The sequence below is a fragment of the Malania oleifera genome, chromosome 8, assembly GCF_029873635.1.
Source record: "Malania oleifera isolate guangnan ecotype guangnan chromosome 8, ASM2987363v1, whole genome shotgun sequence".
NCBI classification, from domain to species: Eukaryota; Viridiplantae; Streptophyta; class Magnoliopsida; order Santalales; family Ximeniaceae; genus Malania; species Malania oleifera.
In genome coordinates this window covers 25661981-25673858 of record NC_080424.1, presented here as the reverse complement: position 1 = coordinate 25673858, position 11878 = coordinate 25661981, and the positions used below count along the sequence as shown (strand labels likewise).

The 11878-nt window shown below is 38.2% G+C and overlaps 1 protein-coding gene across 1 annotated transcript; it reads left to right on the top strand.

Annotated features, from left to right (window-relative positions):
• Window positions 1-1752: 1752 nt before the first annotated feature.
• Window positions 1753-10961, top strand: LOC131161388 (uncharacterized). The gene is made up of 2 exons (XM_058117128.1): window positions 1753-2187; window positions 9635-10961. Exons 1-2 carry the CDS (start codon window positions 1951-1953, stop codon window positions 10784-10786), a joined length of 1389 nt encoding a protein of 462 aa, XP_057973111.1. The 5' UTR covers window positions 1753-1950; the 3' UTR covers window positions 10787-10961.
• The last annotated feature ends 917 nt before the right edge of the window (window positions 10962-11878 follow it).

Sequence of the window (11878 nt, the reverse complement as noted above, 5' to 3'; positions counted from 1 at the left end):
AACAGTATTTCAAAACATAATTCTATAACATACGTATTTTTTCCTGAAAATAAATGTTGTATAACAATAAATAATTTTATGGAAAAATGTTGACTTAATTTATCCCCTTACCTGACTTACAGAGAAACCCACAAATTACTCCAAATCTACACCCGTGATGTTTCCAGCTCAACACTCTGAAATTTACATTTTTTCCAACAAAATTTCAGTATTATTCCATCTACTACACTTTCTTCAGTTTAAAAATACCAAATACCTTATAAAACTTAAAATAACCAACTTACTTAGATTTTGGGATGGTGCTCAAGTTGGTCTAACCAACAAAACACTCTAGCAGATTTGAAAAGAATCTTCCTAGAGTAGCGTGGCGGCTTTCGATCGTCAAATCGGCGAAGGACGAAGCCGAAAATCTAGAGAGAAGGTGGGGAGGACGATTTTAGAGAGAGAAAGAGAGAGAAGGTTGCTGCATGAAATTTTCGTTGAAATCCGAGTTAAGCATATTTATAAAATGCTGTCTCATCGACGAGCCACATCACCTCGTCGACGAGTCCAAGAAGAGATTCGTTAACGAACACTTAATCCTCGTCGACGAATTGCAAGCCCTGTAAACAGCCCTCTCGGTAAATTCTCATCGACGAGGCATATGTCCACGTTGACGAGCTCAAGAAGCCTTTTCATTGACGAACACTCAGCGCTCGTCGACGAGACCCTGCTGAAAACTCTTTTGAAATTCTCTTTTTCCTCCTTCCTTTAATTATTTAATTACTATAATTTTTCGGGTTTCTGCAACATCAGTGTTAGAGAGGCTTCTCATTGGATTAAGATTCACACAAATAAATAATATATAATAAAAATACAATCAAGTACTCATTTTTCTTTAAACATTGATTCATCTATTAAGATTCACCCAAATAAATATTGATTCAGTCACCCACTTGCGCTCTTGATTGAATAAATAAAAGTCCTCAGACTTTAACAGTATGCTTAAGGTTGTCACTAACCACCCTCAGGGTGATTTTATCATTGGATAATTGACTTGTATTTACAAGCTTAATAATGTAAAATATCACATTTACAATAATTTAAACACATTAAGAATAAAATGATTATAAACTCATTCTAAAGGGGTTCAAACTTAAAAGCCTCCCTAGTAGTAATCACATGTGTTCATACATTGAATTTGATTTTTGGGAAAATATTAAGAAAGAAAAGGAAAGAAAATAGAAGACATTACTTAAAAATCGAAGAAACCCCCTTTACTACTACTACTACTACATAAGCCCCCAATAGTAAACTTGGCAAAAATAAATTATTATTTATGAATATCTTTTTGTATATGTGATGCTGTACGATTATTATCTTAATTCTTAAATAATTTTTTTTTGATATTTTTGAACAAATTATAAAGCATGGAGATTTTTTTTTGACAAATTCAACTTTGCCTTTATCACGACCTTCTAGATCCTTCATACTTTATTTTTATTTTTATTTATTGTTATGAATTTATAAGAAAATTTACTTTATTATTTATTTTATAATAACAAAGTAATTTTTATATAATTAATTATAATTATTTTATTCTAATTAATTTATTTATAGAAATAAACATTAGGTGAATCAAAGGTGAGATACTGTGATTCTCTACGCCATTATTTTTTACTTAATATTTAAAAAAAAAATAAAAATAGACAGAGAGATAGAACCAATAAAGTGTGGTAAATGAAAACTATCTAGTACAACCATATGCCATCCACACTAAAAATGCCCAAATCACAGTGGCCTAACAATTAACCAATGGTAAAAGCGTCCACCATCTCCACTGGTTCACCGAGCAATCGATGGGCAGACGTGGAGGAGAGCAAATCCAAATTCTCAACTTGCACAGCCCTAGGGACTTTGAGTCCTCCTCCCTCTGATGCTACAAAACCCTAAGCTCAACCTTAAATTGTGATGCCTGTTACAGTTGTATCTCCATCTACCGTGAGACACCATGAATTGCTAAGGCCTTTCAGCATCAGATACTCATCGCTGTTCGCTTTTAAGAACTTGTGGGGAAGTGTCCGTATTAGTGCCAGTCGAAGCAGCAGATACCCATCTTTCATGGCGACCCTGTCGACAGATTCGGCCCAAAAGGAGGCAGTCTCGGATCGGGAGGAGCAGGCCAAGAACACCCATCAGCCGTTGCAGGTATACCCATTTGCTTTTGGTTTGGTCTTTCCTCCATTTTAAGATATTTCCGGATGGACATGCTCAGAAGTCGAACTGGGTTTAGCTTTATCGTTTTTTAAACAGTTTCATCTAATCCACCCCACTCCCCTTCCTATATGTGTGTGTATATATGTCCACTGATTGTTTTAAGTATGCAGTGCGCTTTCGTTCTGAACTTGTGCGTTTGTAATAGTTAATTGGTTGATCTTTGACATAATACTTTCTGCATATGCATTTGGTCTTTAAAACTTTTCACTGATTCATTGTTTGAAGTGGATTTGGCACTTTGCTTTCCATGCCATGTGCACAGGCTTAAGCGCGATGGATGTGTATCACGGATGGGAAGTTTGACAAATTCAAGTTATAGTGAGCTTAAATTGGATTGGACTTCTTCTATCTAATCTTCAGAGTCTGCTTAGTTTAGTTCCAAATTTTTATGAATTTCAATAGATCATGTATCCACAGATTTGCTTTACTAATCCATTAACACAAACCGGTGTCCTACACTCCTTGTGCACCTGCATTACTCTTTCTGCAAAATATTATGTTCTAGTGGCATTTCTGTTTTTTGGTTCCTTACAGCTCTCTTCTTTTGCTTCAGGAGTTTGAGGGCTCTATGCTATTGTGCCGTTATAATATTGTTTATTGTACTCTCAACTTCCACACTACAAAGTACAATCATACTTGAGTGCTCGCATTGCCTCTATATATTTGGGGTTTAGCTTTGACCCAAGTTTATTTTTTTGATGACTTGCCCTGGCTTTGCAATTCATATCGTTGATACTAGTCAAAGCCAAATGCTCTAGATGATTATCACGGTTTACTTAGCACTCTCTCATGTTGAAATATCTAGATTTGCTTAGCATACCCACATGCCGTAGATGGCTACCCCAACATATTGAAATATCTCTCTTGTGTTGTCCATTCGAATGTGCAGAATATTGATATTGGCATATTGACTTAATGCTGCAAGGTATTAAATTGTGGTTGGGAATGGCAGTTCTGTGCGTTTCAGAATTTACAACTATCTGATCTCCTTTGAAGGTTGTGGGATCCCTTGTATTTTTCTTAAGCTTGTAGGATACCTCTTCTTGAATCATTTAGGTGAGGATGCAGGCTAATTTGGGGTGAAAGTAAAATAAGGGGTAACTCAAAAAATCTCAGCCAAATCAGATAGAGTACTGCTGCCCAGGGTCTTGAACATTGGCACTATATTTGGTGCTTTCCATTGCCAATGAAGCTTCAAATTTCACTTGATTATCGAGGAGATATTGATTGTTTTCCGGTTGATTGAGGTGCAGAGTGAAAGTGAATCAACAAAGGCCATCTGATACAGCCTACAATTTCAAGTTGGGCCAGTTTTATTCATGTGCAGTTGTCCAGGTACACATACACGTGCATGTATGTCTGCTCTGATCTCCATATCAGCATGTATTTGGACAATTACATAGAGTTCATCCTGAGAGACCCATACTTTGGGGCTTTGTTAGAGCTGATTGGGATTTTCTTTTTCTTTAACTTTTTATTCTTAAACTGAAATTCTTACATTTGGTTTCGCTTATGAAGTTATTTGTTAAAATCCCAATCCCAAGTATCATTGTAAATAATACACAAATTAGGAAAGTGGGTAAATATAGGGGATTTGATTTATTCAATAAGGGGATTGTTTCCTTGTTAGGATAGGTAATAGTATTATATATTGGGATGTACATATGAACAAACTTATGCTTGAATAAAAGATTCAAAGCTTCCGCGTACATGGTATCAGAGCTAGGGTTTATCAACCTTAGCTAACCATGGCCAACAGCACCGTCAACAGCAGAGGGTCGACCTCTTCAGCAAATATAGATGGTGACTCAGAGGCCACGCCCGTTGGGGGTTTGAATGGGCTAGATAACATAACCTTTCCACTCTCATTAGAGAAATTAAACGGAAAAAATTTTCGTGAGTGGGCTCAATCCATAAAATTGGTGATTGAAGGAAAAGGGAGGCTAGGTTATCTTACCGGCGAATGGAGGAAACTAGACTCCACCGACGTCGTAGCCTTGCAAAAATGGAGGTCTGAGAACTCCATGGTCACCGCTTGGCTCGTCAACTTGATGCAGCTGTCAATCGAAAATGTCTACTTGTTCTTGCCAACGACGAAGGACGTCTGGGACGCCGTTCGTGAAACATACTCTGACGTCGAGAGTTACTTGCAAGTTTTTGAAATCAAGACCCGATTGTGGCAGATGAAACAAGGTGAGAGAGGAGTTACCGAGTATTTCATGGAGATGGCCCATTTCTGGCAGGAGCTCGACCTGAGCATCGACAAGGAGTGGGAGTGCTTCGGTGACAGTACGTGATACCGAAGGAGACTAGAAAATGAAAGGGTCTTCGAGTTTCTTGCCGGCCTAAACTGAGAACTTGACGATGTGAGGGGACGCATCCTTAGCCGGCGACCTCTTCCTTCCACCCGAGAGGTCTTCGCAGAGGTTAGGAGGGAGGAGAACAGGAGGCGTGTGATGCTGCCCCAGAATGATTGTGTTGGGCTGGATCATCTATCCGCACCCGTATCTGCCCAAAAATTAGATGGGCACACTAATGGGCATGATGTTTCGGCCCTTGTATCAAAAGGCCCAGGGGGATTCGGTCAACGACGACAAAAAGGTAAATTATGGTGCGAACATTGCCGAAAAACAGGTCATTTAAAAGATACCTGCTGGGAGATTCATGGAAAATCGGTAGATTGGAAGCCGAGACAACACAAAAAAAATCGTGGGTACCAGGCTAGCTCTGACGGGTCAACTGAAAAATTACGTGGAGAAAAAATCAATACTTCTTCAAGTAGTGCATTCAATCCTGAACAGTTAGATCAATTGTATAAAATGTTTTCATCAATTCAAACATCGGGTCAGTCTTCCTTCGGTTTCCTGGTTCACTGAGGTAATTATCTGTCAGCTTTAAATACTACATCCTGTTACAAATCTCCATGGATAATTGACTCGGGTGCATCTGATCATATGACTGGTTCTTATCAATGGTTTTCATCCTACTCATCGTATGTTGGGAATTTAAGAGTAAAAATTGCAGATGACTTTCTCTCACCAGTTACTGGAAAAGGAAGTATTCGCATATCTGACTCCATAATTTTACAATCTGTCCTACATGTTCCCAAGTTATCTTGCAACCTGTTATCCATCAGTCAGTTAACAAAAGACTCAAATTGTTTTGCTAAATTTGTTTCCTCTCATTGTGTTTTTCAGGACGTATCATCGGGGAAGACGATTGGCACTGCTAAGGCATATGAGGGACTTTACTACTTTGAGGAGGCAAGCTTGAGTGAACTATGTAATACTGCAATTTGTGATTCTGCATCTATTTTTAGAGATAGTGAACTTTTGTTATGGCATTCAAGGATGGGTCATCCCAATTTCCAATATTTAAAACGTTTGTTTCCTTCTATTTGTTCAAATAAATTATCTTCTGAGTTTCAATGTGAAGTGTGTGAGCTTGCAAAACACCGTCGTACTTCTTTCCCATCATCCATATACAAACCATCTCGCCCATTTACTATGTTTCACAGTGATTTGTGGGGCCCCTCGCATTCCCTCAATCGCACCAATACAAAATGGTTCGTTACCTTTATTGATGACCATACTCGTCTTTGTTGGGTCTACTTACTGAAAGACAAAACTGAAGTCCGCTCCATTTTCTTTAGTTTTCATTCCATGATTCATGCACAGTTCCAGACTCATATTCAAATTTTACGTACTGATAATGGTACGGAATATTTTAATACTATTCTGGGAACTTATCTTCAAGAAAATGAGATTGTTCATTAGAGTTCTTGTGTGGATACTCCTCAACAAAATGGGGTTGCTAAACGAAAAAATAGATATATACTTGAAGTAGCTTGGGCATTAATGTTCACTACCAATATGAAGCATTATTTTTGGGACGATGCCATCTTAATAGCCACACATCTCATTAATTGCATACCGAGTCGAGTACTTTCTTTTGTCACCTCTCTTCAGAAATTCTAGGAACATTTTCCTACCTCTCGACTCACCTCTAGTCTCCTGTTGAAAATCTTTGGTTGTACTGCTTTTGTTCTTGTTTATGCACACCATCAAGATAAATTGGATCCTCGTGCCATTAAATGTGTCTTCCTTGGTTATTCTCCTACCTAGAAACGCTACAAATGCTATGATCTGGTCTCCAGAAGACTGTTTGTTAGTCTTGATGTTACGTTCTTTGAAACCACTCCGTATTTCCCAAAGCCCTCTCTTCAGGGGGAGAAATGGAGTGAAGATCGGTTCTTTGACCTCTTTACTACTGAGTCTGCACTAGTACCACTTATTGAGCCACCTGTTGCTTCATTCCCTGACCCATCTATCGAGTCTTCCATTGTATTACCTCTCGACCTGCCAAACACAACAGAACACTTAACCTCAGGGGGAGATACAGGAGAACAAAACAATGCAAACATACTTGTTTGCTCAAGAAAGCCAAAAACAAAGAACAGGGAGAATCTTATACCTGAGGCACTAAGAGTGTTGGAACCGGTGATGACTCCGAATAACCATGAGTCCACGCCCAATCTTGATTTGGTAATTGAGCTTTCTTCTGATAATCCTGTACCTGATGATATAAATTTACCTATTGCAATCAGAAATCAAACCAGGTCATGTATTCAATACCCTTGGTCTAAATACATGTCTTATAAAAGCTTGTCTACAGGATATCGTGTGTTTGTCTCTAATCTTGACAGGATGAAAATACCAAAGAACATTCAGGAAGCTCTAGAAATACCTAAATGGAGAGAGGCAGTCATGGAAGAAATGCGAGCCCTAGAAAAAAATGGAACTTGGGAGTTGACAAATCTACCGAACGTGAGGAAGCTGGTGGGTTGTAAATGAGTTTTCACAGTGAAATATAAATCTGATGGAACAGTTGAAAGATATTAAGCCAGACTTGTTGCAAAATGTTTTACACAAACTTACGACATTGACTATATGGAGACATTTGCACCAGTGGCAAACTTAATACAGTTCGAGTTCTTTTGTCCTTGGCAGCCAATTTAGATTGGCCACTACAACAACTTGATATTAAAAATGTTTTCTTAAATGGAGAGTTAGAAGAAGAAGTATACATGACTATACCACCAGGATTCAGTGGGAAAGGTGAAGAAAATAGGTTGTGTAAACTCAAGAAGTCCTTGTATGGACTCAAACAATCTCCCAGAGCATGGTTCGACAGATTCGCAAAAGTGATAAAGAATTAAGGTTATCGACAAGGGCAATCAGATCATACATCCAATAGTCTGAAAGAGGTAAGAGAACAATACTAATAGTGTATGTTGATGATATAATTCTTACTGGTGATGATACTGTAGAAATGGAGAGATTGAAGAAAGTTTTGGTTGCTGAATTTGAAGTTAAAGACTTGGGACAAATGCGGTATTTTTTGGGCATGGAAGTGGCGAGAACGAAAAAGGGAATTAGTGTTTCTCAGCAAAAGTATATTACTGATCTCCTAATTGAAACTAACATGTTGGGATGCAAACCCAGCGAAACCCCGATGGAAGCGGTAAAGAGAGCTGAAGACTGTGGAATACTAGTGGAAAAGGAGAGGTATCTGAGATTAGTTGGTAAGCTAATCTACGTATCACATACTAGACCAGATATTGCATTTGCAGTCAGTGTAGTGAGTCAACACATGCATTCACCAAAAGAAGTTCACTTAGATGCTGTGTACAAGATCCTTAGATATCTCAAGGAATCCTCGGGAAGAGGACTTTTCTTGAAGAAATGTGAAAGCAAGAAAGTAGAGATCTTTACAGATGTAGATTGGGCAGGATCAGTGGAAGATAAAAGGTCCACCATTGGTTATTGTACATTCGTCTGGTGAAATCTGGTGGAGAAGCAAAAGATAGAACGTGGTGGCTCATAGTAGTGCTGAAGCTGAATTCAGGGCAGTCGCTCAAGGGATATGTGAAGGACTGTGGTTACTAAAACTCTTGGAGGAATTACAGGTTCCGGTGAACTTTCCTATCAAACTCTATAGTGACAATAAGGCAGCTATCAGCATCTCTCTCAATTCAGTTCAACACGACAGGACAAAACATGTGGAAGTGGACAGACACTTCATCAAAGAGAAAATTGAAGAAGGGATTATCTGTATGACATACGTACCTACCAAGGAACAAACTGCAGATATTTTCATCAAAGGATTGGGACGACAGAACTTTGATGATCTCATTAGCAAGTTGGAAATGATTAATATTTATGATCCAACTTGAGGGGGAGTGTTAAAATCCCAATCCTAAGTATCATTGTAAATAATACACAAATTAGGAAAGTGGGTAAATATAGGGGATTTGATTTTATTCAGTAAGGGGATTGTTTCCTTGTTTAGGATAGGTAATAGTATTATATATTGGGATGTACATATGACCAAACTTATGCTTGAATAAAAGATTCAAAGCTTCCGCTTACATTATTGAATGAGAGTGTCATTAACTCTTTTTAGGCTGTATAAAAGTTTCCAGTCAAATTGGTTGCAGGTTTGAGAAGATGGAGTTTGTTTCATGTTTGAAGTAGTTGCTTTGGCTAGGGGCCTTGGTTGAGTTGGTTTCATGACAAATGAAATTAGAATTGGTCAAGGATCCAGTTAATTAATGCAGAAAGTAGATGTAAATCAAGTTGCAACCTAGAAATACAAATGACAGTTGTGCATGTTATTGTCCTTTCTGTTCTGCTTTGAAATCATGGTATCTTTGGCTGGGGTTTCAAATAATTCAATGCACTCTCGCTGATCTCATTGAATCGCTGTGTCATGGCTCATGGAAGGACTCTGAACTAGAGTTATTTCTTTGGATTTGTTGATGATGCAATATGCTTCTTGTTTCATCCTTTCACTGTTTATGGAAATATTAAGTATTCATTTCTTTTTGCATTTGTTGCAATATATAATTCTAAAAGATAAAATAAGGAATAAACACATTCATTGTAAGTTAGATATAGCACCTATAGAAATAAGGGGAGGGGCGGCTGAAATGGTATGGGCACCTGCTATGTGTAGGAGTGAGCTAGTTAATGTTAGTGGCAGTAGGAGGAGGGAGAGGGACATAGGCCTTGAATAATTGGAATGAGATAGTGAATTGGGATCTAACAGCCCTCTATATATTAGAGGATATTGCTTAAGAGCATATCGATCGTGGAAAAGGATTCATATAGCTAACCCTACTTAGTGGGACTTAAGCCTTGATTTTTTGCTGTTGTTGTAGCCTTTAAGACATTTCAGGAGAGCACCATGAACTTCTTCCAGCTAAGTATGTGGGATATTAGTTGCGTTGATGAATGTTTCTTATAAGGAGTTGAAGAGCATGTCAACATATTTATTACTGCCCTGTTTCTCTAATATTCACGCCTTTACTTTTCAGGTTGCAAGGCGCCTGGAGAAGTTCAAAACAACAATCTTTACACAAATGAGTATGCTTGCAATCAAACATGGAGCAATAAACCTTGGCCAAGGTTTCCCGAACTTTGATGGCCCTGAGTTTGTGAAAGAAGCAGCAATTCAAGCCATTAAGGATGGGAGAAACCAATATGCACGTGGGTATGGAGTTCCTGAATTCAACTCTGCCATTGCTGCTCGATTCAAGAAAGATACTGGACTGGTGGTAGATCCTGATAAGGAAGTTACTGTCACCTCAGGGTGCACAGAAGCAATTGCTGCAACCATGTTAGGCTTGATAAATCCTGGTGATGAAGTGATTCTCTTTGCTCCATTTTATGATTCTTACGAAGCTACTCTTTCTATGGCTGGTGCCAAAATAAAATGCATCACCTTACGGCCTCCAGATTTTTCTGTCCCAATTGACGAGCTCAAGTCCACAATTACGAAAAATACGCGTGCTGTTTTAATGAACACTCCACATAACCCGACAGGAAAAATGTTCACTTGGGAAGAACTTAACACCATTGCAGCTCTTTGCATCGAGAATGATGTGCTAGTATTTACCGACGAAGTTTATGATAAGCTGGCCTTTGAAATGGATCACATTTCAATAGCTTCGCTTCCGGGGATGTATGAACGGACTGTAACCATGAATTCCTTAGGGAAGACATTTTCCTTAACAGGCTGGAAGATTGGGTGGGCAATAGCCCCACCCCATCTGACGTGGGGAGTGCGGCAAGCACACTCATTTCTCACTTTTGCGACTTCAACCCCAATGCAGTGGGCAGCAGCAGTTGCCCTCAGAGCTCCGGACTCCTACTACAAGGAGCTAAAGAGGGACTACATGGCAAAGAAGGCAATTTTGGTGGAGGGATTGAAAGCTGTTGGTTTCAAGGTGTTTCCATCAAGTGGAACGTACTTTGTGGTGGTAGATCACACGCCATTTGGCCTCGAAAATGATGTTGCCTTCTGTGAGTTTCTAATCAAGGAAGTTGGGGTGGTAGCTATTCCAACCAGCGTTTTCTACCTAAACCCAGAAGATGGCAAGAATCTCGTAAGGTTTACGTTTTGCAAAGATGAGGGGACCTTGAGGAGTGCAGTTGAAAGGATGAAGGAGAAGCTGATGAGAAAATGATCCAGCTGCAAAGGGCTCCACTCTTTTGATCGATCTGCTGCTGGTGTGCTGTGGGAGTAGAAGATATGGTGTTGTAGTTCAAAACAAGGAGGAATAGAGGTAATAATAAGTGTTATTCCCAGCTGGGACATTAACCTAAATTTATGAATCAAATAGATTGAACCTTTTGATTGAATACTGCGGAAAACCCTGCTTGCTGAGAAGTGAAATACAATGCCAACATATGTCAAGTGAAGCCATTCTAAGTTATGTGATTGCAGGAAAAAAATTGTGCTATTATTATCAATATATAATAATTTTTTAATTTTTTAATATTTTTTTTTATATAATTTCACATTTCATTCAGACTTCCCGATCTTATGTCATCCATTTGCTTATTACATTTTATTCAACAAGAAACCTAGCCTTGTCTACTGGGATCCATGGTTAACTTCTGGGAACTTTTTTATTTTTTAGTTTTAGTTCTTCAAATAATTATAAAATTTGCACATTGTTTTTATTTTTTAAAATTTATATTGAAAAGTTAGAAGATGTTATTATTATTATTATTATTATTATTATTATTATTATTATTATTATTATTTAATTTCTTATGTAGATCTTGAAAACCAAAAAATGATGAGGTAATTTTGTAGAAAATAGAAATGAAAAGTCCAAATGCTCTGTTTTCGTCTATGATGAATACTACTACTATGTCAAGACTAATCTCATTCTATGCCCACCCCATCCTCCCTCCCAAACATTTTTCTCCATTCCCTTGTGCATCAAGTTCTTTTGACAAATCATATCAAGACTTATGTTTATCAAAAATAATAAAATAAAAATAGTAAAATTCTCTTTAGGGGGGCATACCAATGGTTAGATGTTGAGACTTTCAAATAAGAGGTCTTGGGTTTAAACCTAACCCTGACCTAATAGAATTAATGAGATGAGGGGCTAGGTAAGGAGGTCATCTAGGCATCTAATTAACCCTGGTGAGAGAAGGGACTTTCTCAGACATATGTAGGGAGAGGGACAGACCATATATATTTATAGACATGCATGTATGGTTTCTATACTATTGGAGCAGGGCTTATGACTCATTCATGAAAA

Bases quoted from the DNA above. Each gene is read 5' to 3' on its own strand.
- LOC131161388 (XM_058117128.1), top strand. From the start codon at position 1,951: ATGCCTGTTACAGTTGTATCTCCATCTACCGTGAGACACCATGAATTG. The intron at 2,188-9,634 runs GTATACCCATTT...TTTACTTTTCAG, and splicing joins ACACCCATCAGCCGTTGCAG to GTTGCAAGGCGCCTGGAGAA.